The 21,496-nt window shown below is 39.5% G+C and overlaps 1 protein-coding gene across 5 annotated transcripts in view; it reads right to left on the bottom strand.

The window, feature by feature from the left end:
• Nucleotides 1-19,296, bottom strand: part of cnksr2a (connector enhancer of kinase suppressor of Ras 2a) — a 70,187-nt gene extending 50,891 nt beyond the window's left edge. For 3 of the 5 annotated variants that reach the window (XM_038731806.1, XM_038731793.1, XM_038731797.1), the window contains exons 1-3: nt 19,146-19,296; nt 5,454-5,617; nt 2,248-2,450 (exon numbers count right to left, since the gene is read on the bottom strand). In XM_038731806.1, coding sequence (XP_038587734.1) covers nt 2,248-2,450; nt 5,454-5,617; nt 19,146-19,209 — 431 coding nt within the window. In that variant the 5' untranslated portion in view covers nt 19,210-19,296. The remainder of the gene's footprint in view (nt 1-2,247; nt 2,451-5,453; nt 5,618-19,145) is intronic. The other 2 variants (XM_038731813.1, XM_038731822.1) reach the window with 1 other exon arrangement.
• Between the last annotated feature and the right edge of the window lie 2,200 nt (nt 19,297-21,496).

Raw genomic sequence — 21,496 nt, 5'->3', positions numbered from 1 at the left:
GACGGGGTTGCCTTCTGCACAGTTTGATGTCTGCATGGCGTTTGTCACTACAGAGAAAGAGAAAAGTATCTCGGTACATCAAGGCATCAGAGGCAGGAAAGAGATGATCTGTGCTGTACCCACGCTGTTATTTTATACATGAAAAGGTTGCAAAAATGACTTCTAAGTCTTTATGAGAGAACTAGAATGTGCTGTACATTTGCTGCCTGAGCGCTGAACTGATGTTGCACTTTCCCTCCATCCCCGAGCGGTCTAATAACTAGCAATCAGGGAGAGATGAAGGTTCAGTTTTAACACGATTTATGCTAATTTGTTGCTGTAAACCTTTCAGGAAGGACTCATCTTGCTGGTATTAGTACAAGACCGACTGTAGCCCGACATACTTGGAAATCATAACCTTTTCCACATAGTTAGGGTGTATTCATGAATTCAACATATCATTCACCACGCAGCTTTATTGCACTAAAACATTACTCGCTCATATATTATTCCTAGGCAGCAGGAATCAATTTTAGAAGATGAGATTTTACTGAAATAAAAGCACCGAAGGGATGATATGCATGTTATATTTACCGGTGAGCCCTCACACAGCTGTAAAATGTTCTTTTCTTCACGTGTTTTGTTTGTAATACGCATGATAAAAACATAAAAAAAGGAGTCTTTGACAATGCCTACACGTAGATTTGTTTCAAGAAATGAAGAATAGAGAGCATGAAGCGCTGGCTCTGCTGAGTCTATCCCTTTCTCAACGTCGCTTTGCCATTTACAGTTGCATCATTGTGCGTGGGCGAACGCGTGTGCGCTTGCATAAGTGTGTGTCAGTGCGTGCGGATGTGTGTTTGTACGAGTGTGTGGGTGTTTCTATGGGTCTGAGAGTGCTTGTGGACGTGACTCTATATACTTTTGTGTGTCTAGATGGCCTGAGGACAGATGTGGGTGCCCGGCATTTCAAGAACTGAATGTCAGAGACCTTTAGTTCTGTTTCTGATGTGTGTCGTGTGCAGGAGATCGAGTCGACTCATAAATAAATGAAGCGACAGAGAGGAGAAGAGAGAGCAAGGGAGAGACGGAGAAACATGGTGAGAAAAATGGTCTGACATTATCCCTCAGAAGAAAAAAAAACATTTCTCAAAAGACGACAACAACCAACAGCTGCAGAAGAGTTTATGTTTTGCAGATTGAAGCTTTAGTTGTACAAACAAAACAAACAAAAAAGGCTCTACAGGCTCTGGATCAAAGATTTCAACAGAGAAAAGACTTATAACTCTATATTATGTATTATGTACATGAGGGCTGCCTGCAGTTAATGATTATTTGAAAATGTCCATAATAACTTCCTTGAGCGCTAGGTGACATCTTCTGTTGTCTTATATATAATATATTATATATATATATATATTTAAAAAATAAGAAAATTTAAGAACCCTGTGCCAGTTAACTTTTGGGCTTTTTGCCTGAAAAATACAGTGTTGGTACTGTATGTGTTCGACTAATTGCTCTATTTTTATTTCTATTTATTCATTTTTATTTTATTATATACTTGTGCTGCTGCAACACCTGAATTTCCCCTCTGCGGATGAATAAAGGCTTAATTTATCTTATCTTAAACAATTAATACATAATAAAATTGTTGCCTAAAGAATTATTAATTTGTGTCAATTAACTAATCAATAATTTGGCTAATCATTTAACTTACAATATAAATTAATTTATACAAACTTCTTACTAAAAGGAGCTTTCTTATTCTGAAGCAAAAAAAAAAAGTGATCTAAAAAATATGCAACTTCCTGCTACAAAACAAACCAGGTCAGAGATATCAGGAATTTCTGACAGTGAAAATATCTTCTGAAACTGCTGGCAGTTACATAAAATCAAATATTAACACTAATAAAATGAATTCAGCTCTTTTAAAAGGAGCTATGCACTCTTTGTCAGTTTTTTTTTTTCATGGCTAGCAGTGGATGTTCTTCCTATTATGAGTTTGTGAATGCAGCCAAATTATACCTCTATTATTCATGCCATTAATGGGCCTTTTTCATGAAAGATAATTTGACATGTCACTGTTGGAAAAGCACAGCTGTAAATAATAGTGATGTCTGAGCCATTGGTAATGTTATTAATAACTCTTGTGCTTTGCCTTTTATAAGAAATAGTTACCCTGCTGACAACAACAATAACAATATTACAATAATGAAATAACTAATAAAACAGAGGATCTCAGTGACAGAGAGCCTGTAAACATATTACCTGTCCAGCCAGGCCAGCAGGCTCTTGGCGGCTGTGATGAGGTCAACCACGGAGGTCAGCAGATCATTGGGGAGCCGGCGCGAGGTCCTGCTCTCTGATTGGCTGCTTCGGCGGCGGCCGGAAATGAAGTTCTGTAGATTTTTGGCCGAGGCGCCGAGTTTGTGAGCCAGAGTCCTGACGCTCTCCGTCTCCAGACCTGAGTTCTACACACACACACACACACAGACAGACATCAACAAAGATTAGCCAAACCTCCAGACAGTGAACCACCTCGAATACAAATTAGCATCTTATTTGTCAACATGTTTACCAGTTTTTCGTAAGGAGTCTGGTGCATATTAATGACTCACATTACATATTTGCTAGAAAGAAGGTCAGCACAGTGACTGCAATGAGGCAGCACCGGGCACACAACAGAAATTATCAGTCTGTTGCGATTTTAAAACACCCTAACTCTTTATTTATTCACATTTACATCCAGTTGAAGTATGCAGGAATGTTGTCAGTGTTGTCAAGATTATTGGAACAACATATTATACAATATAATAATGACAATACATTGGCAAACAGAAGAAAGACGACACAACAAATTACAAACTCTTCAAGAAGAAACCTCCTAGTTTACATGTCACTTTTGGTTAATAACAAAATCAACTTGTTTACTTTAACCATTTAAATAGTAGGTAAGTGTCTCTTTTAGGGCTGTCCCCGACTAAGGATTTACATAGTCAAATCAGAATAGTCAAGTCCTGCCTATAGTGGACTGATAGGTAAATCATGTGTTTTTTGGGGGGGGGGCTACAGAGGGTAGCTCCGCTTTAATCTTGAGAAGCTGCAGAGCTGCAGTCTATTCATTCAATTTACACTGTAAATTTACAGCTGAACTGAAGCTTATTGAAGACCCTTTTCTCTCTGTCCCCTGTCATTCACCGGTCTTGTGCAGAGTTTTGCTTGCATGCGTGCTGCCGACATCTGCATGCACGTGGCGGTTCCTCCCCATGCAGTCTATTTCAAGTAGCCGGTGTTGTGCCGAGTTTTGCCTTCCTGCCGAGAATTGCATGCGCCTCAAGACGCGCTATAATATTCTTTGTGGGGTCCATCAATGGTGTTAAATGATTCTAAGTATATATTTTATGAATGTTAAGAGTCTTTAGTATTTTAATACACTTAGTAGAAGTACCAGTCCTTGATATTCTGTAGGCTAAATATGTGGTGATAAGGCCATTTGATCAATGAGCACAGCAAAGTGTCTGAAAAGGACCTAAAGGGGTGGATGCATAATTCGGCAGATAAAATTTTGAAGGCTAACTTACCTGCCGAGATTTGCATCCACCTCTTTTTCACCATAAATGACCGTTAGGCCTATCACCCGCGAGGTGCATGCAATTCTCAGCAGGCAGGAAGAATTCAGCACAACACCTGTTGTGCCACTGGCTATTTAAAAACAATGTAATATTGTTTGTATGATTCATCAACGGTGATAAATTATCCGAAAGTCCCGCCAGGTGCGGCCAACTCAGCACAGCACCAGTGAATCTTGGGGTCCGTCTCTTCAACAAGTGTTCCTCTTCCGCCACACACACAGTTACGCCTACACTTGCGCACTGACGACCCAGGGTTAGGGTCACAATTTTGGATTTATTCACGCACTTTTAAAAACATTTATTGAAAGTTTTCTTCTTTTTACATGTTTATTAGGCTGCATATTAACTTTTTGGGAGAAAACTAGTAGTTCTATGTAAAATCAGACGTTGAGCACCCCCCACATCGCCAAAATGGCACATGATCTTTGTTTCGCTGCGAAGCTTGGACTGTGAGATTGACAGTCAAATCATTCTCCGCCCATTGAAGCATCAAATCTTCGACTATTTGGGGTCAGCCCTAGTCTCTTTTACTCTCCAGGCCTGGAGAAGTAAAATTTTCAGTTACTTTTGGGATTCTGGTGTTGATTACCTTAAAGTTACATGCAATAAATAACCCGATTTAAGTTGGACATACGAATCACATGATGACACACTGGAGCTTGTTAAATTGTGTATAAACGCACCATACCTATGCTCAAAGGTTGGTTTCAACCAATTAAATGTTTGAGCCAGAAATAAGACATTTAAATTCAAGAAATATGAAAATTTAGCTAATTATTACTCATTATCCAGTTGGGTTTAGTTTATTTAATAAGACAAACTCCCTCTGTAGCCAATAATTCCCTTCCAATCTTCTCATAGACCAATTTTTCACAGGTTGTCATTTTCCAGCTGTATCTTTCCCAAAACCTTTATTTTGGCAAAGCCCACACTTGGCAGGGATTTAAAGTGCAACTTCCAAACATTTTTCTTGTGTTTTGTTTTGGTTGCGACAATTGACCCTTCGCAGAGCCACGCCCCGAATACACAGCTGGCCAATCACAGCGCAGTATAGGACTCGCTCTAACTGAGGTCCGACACTTTCATGGCTGCATTTACTCTAATGCAAAAAGAGTCGTTTTCTAGCTTTTTTTGGCTGTATTTTTCTAAGATATGGTCAAACGCTGTTCCTGGGGCACTTGTTATAACTACAGTCGCTACCCAGAGAGGTTGAAAGGAGAAGTACGATTTATTCTCTTTCCAAAACCTAAAATAAATCCAGAAAAATAACTTCCTACTGAATGTAACATTATAAAGATCTACTGTTCTGCTTTTTAATGATTGTAATAATGAATAGAAACCTACCCAGCTGTACAGGAACAGTGTTGATCCTTAATATCGTTGTCTTTTGTCTCAATCGTGGGGAGATGCGGTGGTTCACTTGTAGGCTACTGTGTGATTGGTAGGCTTTAGCTTCTATCTTTCATTTTTTTTTCACGTCTGTTTGAATAGCCTGAATACAACCTTCAAATATATAATGCAACTGCAAAACTGTATGGCTCTTTCTGAGCTTTTTCCAACTAATTTGACAATATTTCTCCTGGGAGTGCAGTAATAGACAGCGGCAGCGCCGACAGTTTGTCGGACTAAGCAACAGTAACTAAGGGAGCTGGGGCTTGGCGAAGGGTCAATTGGGAGGATTGCAAGTTTTGATGCAGTACGGGAACAATTTACTTTCTGCAATCAATTTTGTTGTGCATTCAAGCAGAACATGAATACATTAACAGCTGCAGCTGTAAAGATGGGCTGATGAGAGTCCAGCACTGCAGTGAAACTACAAAACCAACACACACACACGTTTACCAGAGCACAGAGCAAGTCCACAGCCTCCAGAATGAGCTCCTGGTGTCCGATGCGAGAAACTCCCAGCTCCTCCAGCTCGGCGTGGCTAATCCTCAGCAGCCTCTCCCCGCACACACCCCCGCGCTCAAACACACACACATATTGCTGCAAGCAGTCGTCCAGACCTGCAACACAATATTATTAGGGTTATTCACAATAAGTACACTCAGATTTGTTACAAAACAAGATCACGACCACAATGAAGACAGACTAAAAAAAAAACAAAATGTGATGTTTGATGTCTATGATTGTTCTTCTTCCAAACTCCTCTGTAGCTAGTACACAGTGAACTAGTCGCATCCTGGGTTGACACCATATTTCCCATGATGCTTTACCATCTGGATTACCTATGTTACTGCTGGGAAAAAAACCTGTTTCATATGACAATTAAACTGTTTTTAAGAAATTTTGAGGAAAGATTTTCCTTATAGTGAAACAAAAAATCATTTTTTCATTGAAAACACTTCAAATAATCTTAACTGGCAGATTTATTTCACTTTGTTAAAGTAAATAAGCTGTGTTTTTGGCCAATCTGGGCGAGCAGAAACAAGCTGTGAACACTGACATATTAGCCCCTTTTAAGTTGATATGAATAACTTGCTAGTAAACAGTTGTTTGTTAACACATCCATCTGATACTGAGTACATTATCATTAATTTGGAGTGATGTTTGGAGTAATGGGGTGGTGATGGCGCAGTGGATAAGACACATGCCTTGGGTGTGAGAGGCACCAATGTGTCCCTGAGCAAGACACTTAACCCCTAGTTGCTCCAGACGCATGCGACCTCTGACATATATAGCAATTGTAAGTTGCTTTGGAAATAAACATCAACTAAATGAATAAATGTAAATGTTTCTGTCCATCTGATGAAAAAAAAGTCTAATATTCACTCCCTTTTAGCTCTGTTTAGGTCTCCACCAACTACTGCTGGAAATACAGTAAGTGGCCTCCCCCAGCTAGTTGCTAACTTCATTTGGTGCTGGTCAGGTTGCACAGTGGTTTTATCAGAGATTTTTTTTTTTGCTGATAACAGCTGCCTACTAGAAACACTGATGAGAGCGATTAGACCAAACCAAAACAGGAGTGGGTCGTAAAGCTTAAACATAGAGCTAAAAGGCACCAAAACGCTCCGCACAGCTGAGGTGAAATGCAGTCAAGTGATAACTACCTGTGGATTCATCACTACAAGCAAACCCTTTTACATTTACATCACGTAGTCATTTGAGCCATCACTAGTATAAAAATATTGATCAGAGCAGCTTCAAGGACTCAGTTACATACAACTGACTAAGGAAGGATATCTCTTGCAGCAAATGTATTTATGAACAAAACAAAGATCCAGAGAAGAAGAAGAGTTGGCAAACAAGAAGAGTCAAATAAGGTCAATGCCGGACTTTGAGTGATACTAATGGTGCTAATCGTGGCTACACTATTGGTTGAAGGTGTTTATAGCTACTACACTGCCTGCTATCATATCTGTTTTTATGGCTATAATGAAAATAGGAGAATACACATACGGCAGATAGAAATGACAGGCCCTAGGCACAGGAGGGGGACCTCATCTAAACAACACCATCACTCTTCATGACCGGGCCCACAGCTCGGACACTCTTTAACACATTCAATCGCTGATCAATAATCAGACATGTGTCTACTTGAAATTATAGGTTTTGAGCTGCATTCCAGAAGCACTGATCAGCTTTCGTTGCCATACGTTTCACCGGCAGGTTTCCCTCTTCAAAATCATCCTATAGGGAGGACAGATTTCTTTTAGTCTGCACAGGAAAATGCTAGACACATTTTTACTTATTCCAGTTTGTCTCACATAATACAGCAGCTGCTGTGTCATGTTTTTGAGACATATCAGCTTGTTTGCAGTTTTGTAGATTTCAGCCTGACCCTGTTTCAGAACCACAGCAGCATGAGGTAAAAGTATAAAATACAATTTGTTTTGAGAGATGCCTGCCAAAAAACAATTTTGTTCCTGTCCATCAACGAGCTAAATGTTTGACTTTGACCTGTTTCACCGTGAAATGAGGGCAAATGGAGACAGAAAAGGAAGACAGACACTCCCTGCTTCCCTCTCTGACACAGTACTAAAGTGACTGATAAAGATAGTCAACAATGTTTGGACTTGTATCACGGCCAGAAAGCTTTGCGACGCAAAATTGTACAGAAGCTCTCAACATCAATTTAGACAACCATGCCAGTGTTGTGCCGAGCATGTATTCTTATCATTTTTGTGGACCAATTTTCAAATGCATGGTGTATAGATTTATATTTCCAGACATCATCAATAGCTTCCTCCATTATGGGCTCTCTGTCCAGTAAGAGGTTGCCAGTGGTCAACTGTGCAAATTCCCGGGTCAAGGTTCACTAAACCTGAACTCGACTTTTGCAAAAAAAAAAATTTGTGCAAATTCACTCTCCAAAGGACCTAAAACAAACTCTGTACCTGGAACAAGAGTCAAGAGACTGGAACAAAAGAGTTAATGGATGGGCAATCAGGCAGCCACCCAGGTAAGACTTTACTCTCTGTTGGATTGTGTAACGTCTGTGTTGTGAGTGGGATGGTCTCTCTAGATCTGCAAGTGTGTGAGCGTGCAAGTGGGTGGGTGCGTGCATTGTTTGTGCGTGTGTGTGTGCGTTCATCTGGCTGGACTGGGTTTGCTGAGTCAAAGGAAAGCAGATCAAGACAGAGCAGTTCAGCTGCAGCCCCTGGCTCCCAAAACAATGAATGTATCCAGCTTCTAACCTCTTAACAAACAGCAAACTGGCACAGACACACACACACACACAGACACACACACACACACACTCCCAACACACACCTCTGAGGAATGAGCATTGATTTCCCTTGCTTCAAGTCCCCACTATATAATGCACTCATCTATCATAACCACACTAACAAAGATGGGGGGGAGTGTGGAGGAGGAAAAGAAGATAAAAAAAAGGAAGAAGGAAAAGAGGAAAAGAAAAAAACTCATAAGCCAGCTGCTAAATTGCATGCAAAGTATTTCACACACGCTCACACACACAGACAAATTCCATCTCTCATCAGCGACGTGCAAACAGCATTTGTTGCTTCCTCCCCCTCCCTCTGCTATTACATCTGAGGTCTAAATGAAGTGTTCAGTTCCAAAATGCCATATATCAAGCTCAGAAGCATAAGAAGTTGAGCCTGAAATCCATCAAAATTTCAAAAGCACGTCATTTTATCTTTAAAAACATAAATAAACAAAGCTCTTACGGTCTTTAAATGAAATCCTAGCAATCATTTTTAAAGATCTTTTCACCATTATTTCTCTTTTGAAGGAAACGCGATAAATTGACTCCGCTGTCTGAACCCGCAGTCGATGAGCGATATCTCGGCTTACAGCTTCCACTGACGAGCGTGGAAGGACTTGATAAGAATAAAGACATCAAACCACTCAGATGTGTTTTGTGTGGCTTCCATCTTTAGTGTTTGATGGAGGTCACTTGAGGTACAGTTAAGGTCCAGAGAAGGACTTAAATCATATCTTTGACAAGAGAATATGAATGTGTTTGGTCACAGCACATGATTGTATTGATACAAAATGGGTCTAAAGTAAATTGGTAAAAGTAAAGTGGAAAGTAAATTATTGTATTTACACATACACAATTTTGAGATACAACCTTTACACAGTATGTAAATGTATGTACATGTGTATATATATCTAATGGTTTATGTCACATTGGCTATGCCCACTTCTTTTATACAGTCTATGCTCAGCACCAGAAAACAGACACAGTTAGAGGCTAGTGAACACGGTGGAGCATTTAGCAGAGCAAGAGCCTGCTATTTCCTTGAGAAGTTTGTAGAAACCAAAAATAGAGTTAACAGAGAGTGAATACAGGACTTACATTACAACACGAAGTGAACACAAACACAAGGTGAACTATAATGTTGCTTCATAACTGCTGGATGTATAAATAAGCAACTGTTTGCTAACATGCTTGCATTATTAAAAGGTGATAAAATGACAGTATTGTGTTCACAAGTTGTTTCCGCCTCCCCCAAGTGACTAAGAAAATAAAATGAGTTGTTGCAGATTTAAGTATCCAAACATTATATTGGATAATTAAACTTTTACTATATTAAAATTACGCTTACATGTTAATGAATCATTAAGAATAATAATAACTGTTACTATACATGTTGCTGCTCATTACTGCGTAATTCAGATTCTGAATGCAGGACTTGTAAAGTACACTATGTGGGCACCTCTGCACTTTTGGTCTGGGGTTGTTTTTCATGACTTGGGCTAGGTCACTTACTTCCAAATAAGAAATAATCTTAATGCTATACAAGTGTTGTTTATAGCAACAGTTTTGGGAATACCCTCTCCTGTTTCAACATGACAACGCTCACATGCACAAAACCACTCTGTAAAGAAGTGGCTTTGTGTCGCCCAGCATCAATGACCGACCTCCCGACTAATGCTCTTATGGTTGAATAGGAGCAAATCCCTGCAGTCAGGTTACAAAATTTTATGGAGAGCCTTTCTAGAAAAGCGGGGGAGTTTATAACAGCAGATAATGGTTTTGGAATAAGATGTTCAGCAACCACATATGGGTGTAATTTTCAGGGATGCAGTGTATTTCTACATTGTTTGATTGGTATTTGTACTCATGAAGGCGTCTGAGCACTTTTTCCCTCTTAACAGCGAGACTTGTGTTTTAATGAGTGTTAATAGCGGCTGTTTCCTAATAGACGTGAAGCTGATTAAAACAATGTTGGCTCTCACAGGCAAAGTGTTACTATTGCTGAGAGAAGCAGAGAGAGGCAGAGAAGCAGAAGGGGAGATATACACTGTGTAGCAAAAGTTCACTGATAATCAGCGCTTATCACTGGCAGTGAGGGAGAGCGTGAATGCCCTGAATACTGATGCGTCAAATTGTGAGTGACATCAGCGAGGGTACACACACCCACAGAGACTGAAACAAAAACTGAAACAGTTATACAGAAATACAGTATAATGACTGCTGTAAAAGATTCACTCTTTTACTGCAGTGCAAGCTTTTTCATCAAATATACCCCCCACAGCCATTAATTCATCAACGCTGCCATTTATCTTATCCATTTATTCATTACTTTTAGTTATTTCAACCATTTATCTTATAGCTAACTATCATTTATCAATTACTTTCAACTGTTGTATTGCTTTAAGCGAGCTATCAACCATTAATCTATTTGCTTACTACTTCAACCATTTATCTTTTAGCTAATTGCCATTTTTCAATTATGTTTTACTAACAGTTTCAACTGTGATCAACTGTAGTGAGATCAACCGTTATACATTACTCTTAACTAAATACCATTTATCAATTTGTTTTAGCTAACAGTTTCAATTCATTTAAGCTAACTATTAACAATTTATCCATTAGCTAACTACTTCAACCCTTTATCTTTTAGCTCACTGCCATTTATCAATTAGGTTGGTTAGATTTTACCAACAGTTTCAGCTGTTAATCCATTACTTTTAACAAAATATTTTAACTGTTAATCTTTAAGCTAAATACCATCTATCTATTCATTTATGCTAACAGTTTCAATTGTTTATCAATTACTTTAAGCTAACTATTAACCATTTATTCATTAGCTAACTATCTCAACTATTTATCCATCACTTTAGTATAACTATTTCACATGTTAATCCATGGTTTTAGTTGATTCAACCATATATCCACTTTTAAAAATATTTCAACCATTAATCTTTTAGCTGCCGTTTATCAGTTACTTTAAGCTAACAATTCACTATTATCTATAACATTTAGCTTTTTCAACTGTTTAAACATTACTTAGTTAACTATTTCAACCATGTATCCATTTCTTTAAGTTTACTATTTCAACTGTTAATCCACTACTACCTGTTTAAACCATTTATCAATTACTTTAAGTATTTTTTTTTTACTTGTTTAACCATTGCTTTTCAACGTCCAACTTTTCTCTTTGCTTGCTAACTGGTTTTCACACATTCTCAACACTTGTTGATGTGTTACAGCTGACTCAATATGTGTGTGTTTTTGTTGTTTTGTGGTTTCAAATCATAATTTCTATTGTTAAGTACCCCCTGATAACTGCCTAAGTACCACCTGGGGAATAAGCACCCCTGCTTGGTAATACTGTTCTATTGTGTATCTAATTAAGATGCTAAAATGCACTCGCTCACCATTTTTTGGAAATTGACAATCATAAGCTCAGTGTAAATGTCTGTGTGGGTTTGTTGTATAATGGTGTCTAATCTGTACAATCATGCACTTATATCTCTGTATGTACAGTATGCATGTGCATGCGAGAGAAAGAGAGTTCATGCGTGCGCATGTGTTTGACTTATACAGAAAAGGTGTGATTCATAGCTGACTCACACACTTTACTCCCACAGAGGCACACTTTTCACAACAGCAGGCAAGCCAAACTCCCACAAACACCCTCTTTCTCTCTGTCACACACACACGTCTAATAAAACTAGATTTTGCGGTGACTTCTGGGATGTTCGAGAGTCCCATAAAAGATCTGGCCCTCCCAGTTTGGTTATGTGTCATCTGTTCCAAGTCCCAGTAACAATAAAAGTTAGATGAGCTTTCACTGTTTCCCTGGGATTTGTAAATACAGGATGGTAGAAGCCTGCAGGTTATCAGAAGTGAGTGAGTTTATGGCCGTAAGGTTGCAAGTTTAAATCCAGTATCATCTGGAAGGAATTTGCATGAGGGAAATAAAGAAGGCAAATTCTGTTCCTCCATTAATAACAGTTTTTTGTGCTTTTGGTCAGTATTTTCCTGCAGTTCCTGTAAATATTGGTGTGTGAGTGTTGTTCTCTTGACTTTTCTGGTTGACATCAACTAAGGCTGTCTGTATTTCCTTTCTCTCCTCATCATGTCATTCTTATTCCAATATATTTTGACAAGCTAAAAACAAAAACAAAAAGCACAGGCCTCATGCATGAATAGTTAGTAGGAGGAGGCAATTGAGGCAAGCAGAATGCAACTCTGCCCCAGGCAACGATAAAGATAAGAAATGTTCACTTGAGTTAGACATTTTCTCCTTGCAAATTTGCATTAATCAATAAACAGAACACCAATCAGGATAATATCCAGCTGCCCATAAGTCTCACGCCATGAACACAAAAAGCTAGCAATAGGACACAGTTATTAAAATGCAAATTACCGTTTGAGGTGAAACATATTAGTTTGTAAATCATCATGGTCCAGTTACGGAACTGCATGTCTTGTGGTTTATGAAAACAAAGCATTTTAGCATGTTTTTCAAACCTGCAATGGCAAAAATATGTTTTTTGCATTGTGAAGTACTTTTGGGCAATGACAACAGATTAGACATTTTGGGTTAAATGACTATTTTTAATGTAAAAGGTGCATTTTAGCATATTTAAGCTCTTTGTTTTGTTATTACAGCCTCAGTTTTCCTGTTGTTTTGGTCTCACTGTTTTTATCATCAACCTTGTGTCCAGCAAAAAAACTCATAAACCCATCATACGCTAGCTGCTCAGCACCAGACTGCAGGAAGACAAAGTGAAAACTAAATGAATGGTTATGTTGTTAATAGGCGATTGACTGTTTGCGCAGCCCTGCCCCTGTTAGATGCTGTTGCTTCAGTACTTCACTTCTCAGCATAGACTGTTTACAACAATAACGGTTATAGATTTACCACCTGATTCGTATTAACTTTTAAACAGTGGTCTTTATTTCATTCAGAGGTAGACAAAAATAAGCTACTCATTTTAACGACCATCACTTTTACCGGCTGAAATTACTGCTGCCACTCCAGCTAGACAGCTTATTATTAGCTAATTAATTAACTCCATAAGTTGGTTGAAAACACTGCCTCTGACTATAGGGTGACCAGATGAACACAGGTGAAATTCAGGACAGGGGAGTGGGTGTGGGCGTGGCCTCCAGTACATTATATTCAGTGTCAATGAACAGAAAAATACGTGAAAGTCAAAACTCAAAGCTAAAATGTATTACTTTTGTTTAAGAACTGTCTTGTAACAGTGTGTAAATCGTGATCAATTACATAACGTTTAATTAATTTTATGCATTTCATCAGTACGGTGCCTGTCGACATCTTTCGGTCAGACCTCTCCTTCTCCGTGCCTACAGCTACACTTCCTCTGTCCACACAACTGCAACTTCCACTGTTTTCATCTACACTACGAAAGCTATAACAACACTGCAGCCCTTGCTGTAGCCAGCAGAGAGCAGTAACAGTGTCCATCTGTGGGAAACACTAAAAGATTGTTTCACAAAAATCAGTAATGTTTTATTAGACCAACTAACAAAAACTCAAGTTTAGTCAAATTTGTGGGACAAACAGGACAGGAGTTGGGACAACTGGTGACCCTAGCTAGCTAGCTCCATGAGTTGATTGAAAACGCTGCCTCTGACTGACTTTTTAACGTTCAATCTGACTTGTTTTAAATCATGTAAAGAGGGTCTTATGTGCACATGATGGTAATGATGCTAAGATAACAGAGACCAGGTAAAATGTTAGCATCCTCACCAGTTCATGATCCACGTGAAAGACATAAAGAAACAACATTGTTCTTGTATTGTAGAGTAGAGTTTGTCAAACTGTTGTAATGTCAATCCACAGTATAATTGCATAGATTTGTCTGCAATAACGCCTGTTAAGTGATTTTGTGGCAAAAGGTTAAAATGAGAAAATCACTGAACACGATGAGCTTGATCGCTGAGCATGCTACAGTATGTAAATACCATAGCCCAGAGTGGTATCATGCTGGAGTGACTTTTAAAGCCCTGCATGGACTCTTTGGCCTCTGAGGGACCAAAACAGTTCAAACCTAATTCCCTTATGCACAACTTGTTTGCTCAGTACACAAAAGTGAGGCAATGTCTCACTTTTGAGTCTGACTTTTCTGATGCAAACTGGCAAATGTTTGGAGCAATCTAAATCCTCTTGAGTCTCATCTTGTCTCACCTTAAAAAAAGATCAAGCCCACAGGCCAAAAACTCTCTGGTCCTAAAGGCTGTGACTATCACCGCTTTCTCTTGTGCCAAGCGGTGTCATCAGATGTGTCGGATGTGCTCGCATGCTGTCACGGCAATTTCACTGCTGATTTTCAAGTCTAGCAGTCATATTCATGCAAGGGAAATGAGGTAAAAATTGTACCCGGCTTCCTGCATGAACAAATGATAATGGAACGTGGTGCAAAATTCCCAGCATTCCCAGCAACGCACGGCAGGTTCTCATATTACTATTGAAGTGTACCACTCCCATATCGCTTGACCCTCAGACATGCCAATGCAACACTGTCGCCAAATCAACAATGTGCAGACCTTTTGGCCCCAAACGCCTGTGGCATATGTGATCTGTACATGTTATTGTATACACACACACACACACAAATACAATATCTCATGTTTCCCTCTGTCGCCACAGACACACCCAAGAGACCCAGCATGAACCAAATACCAGAGTAGGGCATGCCACGTGTGTTGTGTGTGTATATCTATGTATGAAAGTGTGTGTGTGCGAGTGCAAAAGTCCGAGGACCCTGGTGGAGCCTTCTGTTCAGAGCGGGTGTGTGTGTGTCTGTCAGCTGTTCTGCACAGACGGTCTGGGACGAACAACTCACCATCCACCCACACACTGAATGCACACACACACACACAGGGACACATATAAACACATGCCATATGCACATGACCAACGAATAACCCATCCAATGATGAGCCCCCTGATATTCTTTTTATGCATTAAACAGACACAATGAATAACAATTATTGCTAATTTTAGTTTTTGTAAGTCATTTTTCTCTGTTTATGTGGAGGTAGGGACTTTAGACTGGGCGGTGTTTTGTAATAAGAGTGAAATATGGAACGATGATGCATATTAGTGCTGCGTTCTAGTAAGTGAAAAATGTCTCTGATTGACCTGATGGGGGCGCTGTTAAAAGTCAAAAGGGCCACTATAAAGGTTCAAATAATTGTCATAGAGCAAATGGCACATTATTATATAGCAGCAGTTTCAGGAGCCCCGCAATCCTGGGGCCGCAGTTCCAGGGCCGTAGTTCTAGTGGAGTGGTGGTTGTAATGCACACCAACAAGAAGGAGGTTAACCCTGTCGCTAATGTGTGCAGCTGTAGGGTTAACTGGACGACATGCATATAATGAACTGTAGCTACATACTACTCAGATGGCATGTTGGACTTAACTGCTCCAGTTTTATATCGACTTTTGTGGGAAGATGCATTTTGGTACAGTGTTTCGAACTTTACACTACCTGGTCTGATGGGGGCGCAATCATTTCAATTCAAATTGAAAAAAATAATAATAATAAAATAATTTTAAATGTGATACTTTTCATCTTTTGATTTCAGCCACGCTTAACCTGCTGTGAAAGTTATGAAGACGGTAACAGGAACAAAATTATTTCATCATGTGTAGAGCCAGAAATGCCATAAAGGGGAGAGCGCAAGAGCTGATGTGAGTTCTAAACAACCAGACAAACTGCACTGGTGCAATTATTTTTTTCAATATGTTTTCACTGAATCTATCAAAGCTCATCTTTTAATGAGTTTACTGAACTTATCAACACTGTAACTGCGGTGAATCCCAGCTTACCACAATAAATTCTCCAAGAAAACTACAAAGCTTTTACAACTATCTTTTTGGTTTGTAGGAAAAAAAGGAAAAGATCTTTTGGATAGTATATAACTTTAATGACACAATCAACAATTTTGTTGAAGCACCAAGTAACCCCCCCAGATCCCATGAATTGTTTTGAAACTCAACTGTTTCAAAGAACACCAGCAGCTGGGAACTGGGAGGAAAATTCAGGAAATCAAAAAGAATTTCTTTAAGCCAAAATAAAAAATTTACAAACTGGATAGACCCCTTTAGAGTTAGAGACGCTGTGCATGGCCTTCACATAGTCCCTTTTTTGCTAAATTGGACATATATTAATGGAAAGTGTACTGCAGTTTTGGCAGCACAGCTAAAACTTGGCTGTTAATCTAAACTAAATTAGGTTAGATAATAAATCTGATGAATGTAATGGTCTCCTTTTGGCAGATGGTTTTGGGGATGCCTGAGTGATATTAGAACCGTGTGTTGAGCCTAAATTAGTTGCTACCAACATATCCCAAATACTGTATATCTTACAAATGTGTTTTTGAATGTGTGTTGTCGAGAGTAAATGAGAGGTAAACAAAAAGATGAACAGGCTATGATTGGTGCAAAACATCAATCTTAAATTGTCTGCATCTACATTGGCCCATTATCCATTTATCACAAAAATGCACTGCCAGACAGCAGAGTGGAAGCTGAAAAGCACAATTTCTCAGCAATAGCCATTTCTTTTTAATGTGTCAAAGGGTTTCACAATGTTCGCCAAGGGCCCCTGGGTACAGACCTAATCAGCCTGGCTCTTGAATTATGCATGAATATAATCTCTAGTCTGATCATTGCAAGGTATCACAAGCACTTGTGTAAACAAAACTCAATTACATTTTCAAATAAATGCTCAGTTTGGTTATTTTGTGTGTTTTTAATTGATGTATTTTTCCCAGAACCTGTTTAAGATGACATGAAATTACATCTTTAAGACTACTGTCAGACTAAAAGGATGAATGAATGCCGCATATTCACACGGCGGCCATTTATCCTCTGACACTTCGGTCATGGTGGGAAGCTCAAATACTGTTATCAAAAGGACAATGTGCTGTGTTCCAGGTTGCAAGTCGAATAAACGTAAGGCATCTGACAACCTCATTAGAACCCAACCCGTTCACGCTCCCTAGATGTCACATATGGAGGCATGTTCAAGACCAATTGGCGTCAGTTTGTAACGCACTGAGGAGACCCTTAGTGTCATAGTTCAACGCAATGGGGAAAGCCCTGTAGCGTCACTTTGGAATGGTAAAAGTAGGTGTAGGATATTTAACAGAAAAGTAAAGAGGTGGTTGGGGTGGACGGTGGGCCAGAAACTGGACTTTCAACCAGGAAACTGGAGTTCATGTCCCATGTGAAATGAAAAGTCAACATTGAACGTTTTTATTTAAGTTATGTAGGTTACGTAAGTTACGTTACGTAAATTAATTTTTAACCCAAACCATGATCTTTTCCTAACTCTAACCAAGTACTGTTGGTGCCTATAAACCTAAACAAATTGTGACGCTTCACAACATTGTGCCGTTTCAAAAAACTACACCAAGGTATCTTGACTAAGCAAGTGACGAGTTGGGAGTGAGAATTTGTTGTTTCACCGCCTCCCGATTGATCAGCAACTGAAAAGATGATGGATAATGGATGTCATCAAGTTTGCAATGTGTGTCTCTTTACCCAACCTCAGGCAACATTACTCAGAGATATGTGTTTCAATGATTATAATGTCACGTTACGTTACTGATTTAACCAGAACATTTCTGAGGTCGGATGAAGAGACATTGCAAACTTGATTAATGTAACATCCAGTGCGTTTAATTTCGAGGCTTAAATAAATGTGTCCAAGATGTGCGTTGAATTCAACACCTCCCTGTCATATTGTGTAATACTATCATATAGTAATTTTTGCTAGTGCTATGGCTAATGGGTTATCAAATATATTGTTTTACCTTGAAATACGGCCCTCCAATATTTCACTATCTATTGTCTTTTCAGTTGCTGATCAAACGGGAAGCGGTGAAATGATAAGGATTTGTCAGATTCCCTATACCTTGCAACCTGGAACACAGCAGTATGACATTAACCTTTTGATAACAGCATTTGAGCTTCCCTCCCTCAGCATGATGTCAGAGGAAAATGGCCGCCTGTGGTGCACTGAGCTTTATCCTGCGTTAGTCCTCCTGTCAGAGGGGTGGCACCTGCCACAGGTGCAAAATGACCACAAAGACACACACAACCTCAACAAAGTAATGCAAAACAACCTAAAAATAAAGCAAAATCACTACAAAGAGATGCAGCCTGTCAGAAAATGACATAAAACAATCACAGAGACTCTATCTATCTATCTATCTAATCGGTCCTTTACATGTCTGTGTCCAGGGGCACGGTGTCTCATATTCTGTCCATGGCTGTAGGATGTCTGGTGTTACAAATAGCAGCTATTTATTGATATTATTATTATACTATATTATAGAATATTTAAGGTTGTGTATTTGGCATTCATTCATTGCACTGAATAAACCATGTGACTATTGGAATCCGGGCTTTAAATTTGAGCCTTGACACATTTTCAGTCATTTCCTAAATGTGCCCCCCTTGATTGGGTCTGCACCCCGGTCTGCCCCCCCCCCCCCCCCCCCCCCCCCCTCAAAAGTTTCTAAACCCACCCCTGCTCTCCACTGTGAAGTTTGGCAGGTTTTCCTCCTGCCACTCACACATTACATCACCTCCCACTGATCATCAGGTGCCAGGATGATGCATGGACACACTTGCTCTCTCTCTCACACACACACACACACACACACATGCACACACATCTCCCACGCAACATAACATCTTGCCAGCCTCTGTCTCTTCTGCATTGACGTTCATCAGTCATGATCACTCAGAGTATGTCTATTAGGTTTTTGACTATAAATGTTTTAAGTTGAATTGCGAAATTGATCATGTGCATAAGGTGTGTGTGTGTGTGTCTATAGCCCTACCTTTCATCCAGTCCACCACCTGGCTCGTGCTCCATTTGCTCACCGGCTCCATCACCAGCGCCATCGAGGAAACTTTGCGCTGACTCTCCGTTGCGCGCAAGCGGTGATGTTTACCCAAAACAAAGCTCTGTCAGCCGCGCACAGCTCCCCCTCCGCCCCTCCCGACCCTCCCTCCGCAGCCAGGTGACTCCTTTTTTACACTATCCCGGTCCGGTCCTCCCGCCCCCGGCTCAGCCCGGTGTCGTGTCCCGTTAACTCAGCGCAGCCCTCAGTGCGGGACAGCCCGGGCGTGTGTGCAGCGGAATCCGGTACATTCCCCTGCTCGATCCGGTCTGACATGTGTCTCTTTCTCTCTCTCTTCCCTCCCTTTTCCCCAGTGCGCCAGTCCGGTCCTGCGTGCGCTCCCGGTGTGTGTGTGTGTAGGTGTGTGCGCAGCCGGTCCGTTACCGACAGAAGCAGAGTAGGATAGATAAGTCACACCGGACTCAACACCCGGCAGCATCTCTCTCTCTCTCTCTCTCTCTCTCTCTCTCTCTCTCACTCTCCAGATATGATTAAATCGTGCACGCGCCCAGTGGGTGGCTTCGCGCGTACATGTCAGTATATTTCCCTCTGGAGCGACAGAATCATGCAGACATGATGGGGGAAAGATATTCTCAGAAGATGTTTAATCAGGCCGTATGTGTGTGTGAAGAGATTGTGTGCGTGTGTGTGTGTGCGCGCACACGGGTACCTCTGGGGACAGGAAAACATGGGATAGGCCCACCTACACGCTTCAGCTGCTGTGTGAGGAAACATAATGAATCCCCAGTCAATCTGCACCTGCAAGGTTCTTACTTTCTTTTTTTTTCTTCATTCTTTCTCAGTGACACCCTGAATTGGTTCATTTCAGTGAGACCAAATTAGTAAACTTATTTAGATGGTTAAATTATTTTTGGGGGGCCATCTGGGGGCAGCAGAAAAAAGTTGTGAACACAACACTGACATGTTTTAAGTTGAAATGGCGAAGTTGTTGGCAAAAAGACATATTTACATATATGGAGCAACTATCATTCGCTTTGAGTCATGTTTCTGGCCACCTGATGAAAGTTAGTCTTATATTCACTTTCCTTTTAGCTCTGTCTTTGGTCTCCACCAGCTCCTGAGGGAAATATCTGGCTCTTTAGCTGCTAAGCTTGTTGGATTTTTTTTTTTTTACTGTAAACAAAGCCTTAAGAGTGAACCAAAAACAGTTAAGTTGTGGCCAGACAGCTAAACAGAGAGCTGAAATATCAATTATAGCCACTTTAAAAATACATTCATACACAACTAAGTGGTCGCTGCATCAGACAGGTTATTTTTCCTTTAAGGCCATCTAATAATCCAACCAATAGTACAAAATTCTAAATGATTAAAAATAAATTGAAATTATTAAAATTATTAAAAGGAAAATCAGCAAATTCTCATATTTGTGACGTTAGACCCAGGAAATATTGTTGCATGAAAAATGATAATTATCAAAATAGTTACCATATATATATATATATATACATACATATACATATATATATATATATATATATATATCTATATATATATATATATATATATATATATATATATATTTTGTTAACGTAATTAATGTATGTAATTTGTATAGTAACTAAAGCTGTCAAATAATTGTAGTGAAGTAAAAAGAATATTTCTCTCTGAAATGTAGTGGAGTAGAAGTATAAAGAGGCATTTTTGCCTCAACCTCAATAGAAAATTTTGTCTGTGCTGCTCTCAAAATTGAGGGATTGCTTTTTAAGAAATTAAACAGAAACGCCTTTTTCCAGAAACAGTGTCACTGTAGGTGCCAATAAATCTACCTGCAAGGTAGTTTTCGATCTCAACTGCAGGTCAGAAAGTATTATTTTTGTAACTTGGTAGAATGAACCATTTGATATCTTTTCTCTGACGAAAAAAACAGTATCTTACTGTTTCCTTCTTCAGTTTAATCTTATTTCCATTTCTAACACCTACAAAATTACTTCACCATCAACTAATAAGTGGAATTTATGAGGATTCTCCATTTAACAAACAACTTGTTTCCCTTTCCTTTGCATATTTAAGTCCAGCGCTTCAGTATACTACACTGTAATGTTTCCAGAATTAGTGAAAAAAGCTCTTTCTCGTTACACAAATGAATTCTTATACATATTAATGTTTACCAGAGGGATGTTAACACAACACACTGTAGTAATTGTAGTCAGTGTAATCATTTTAATGAAAGTATGATTAGAACATTATTCAATTCATTAAAGATTCATTGCCTGTCCCACATTAATATGTGCTGGTTGTGTTAAAGGAGAACCTACAAACATGGATGC

Source organism: Micropterus salmoides, unplaced genomic scaffold (assembly GCF_014851395.1).
Source record: "Micropterus salmoides isolate LMB-PRFRI ecotype aquatic unplaced genomic scaffold, ASM1485139v1 Ms_hic_scaffold_1, whole genome shotgun sequence".
NCBI classification, from domain to species: domain Eukaryota; kingdom Metazoa; phylum Chordata; class Actinopteri; order Centrarchiformes; family Centrarchidae; genus Micropterus; species Micropterus salmoides.
The sequence above is the reverse complement of the archived record's forward strand: the minus strand, read 5'-3'. Positions and strand labels throughout refer to the sequence as shown.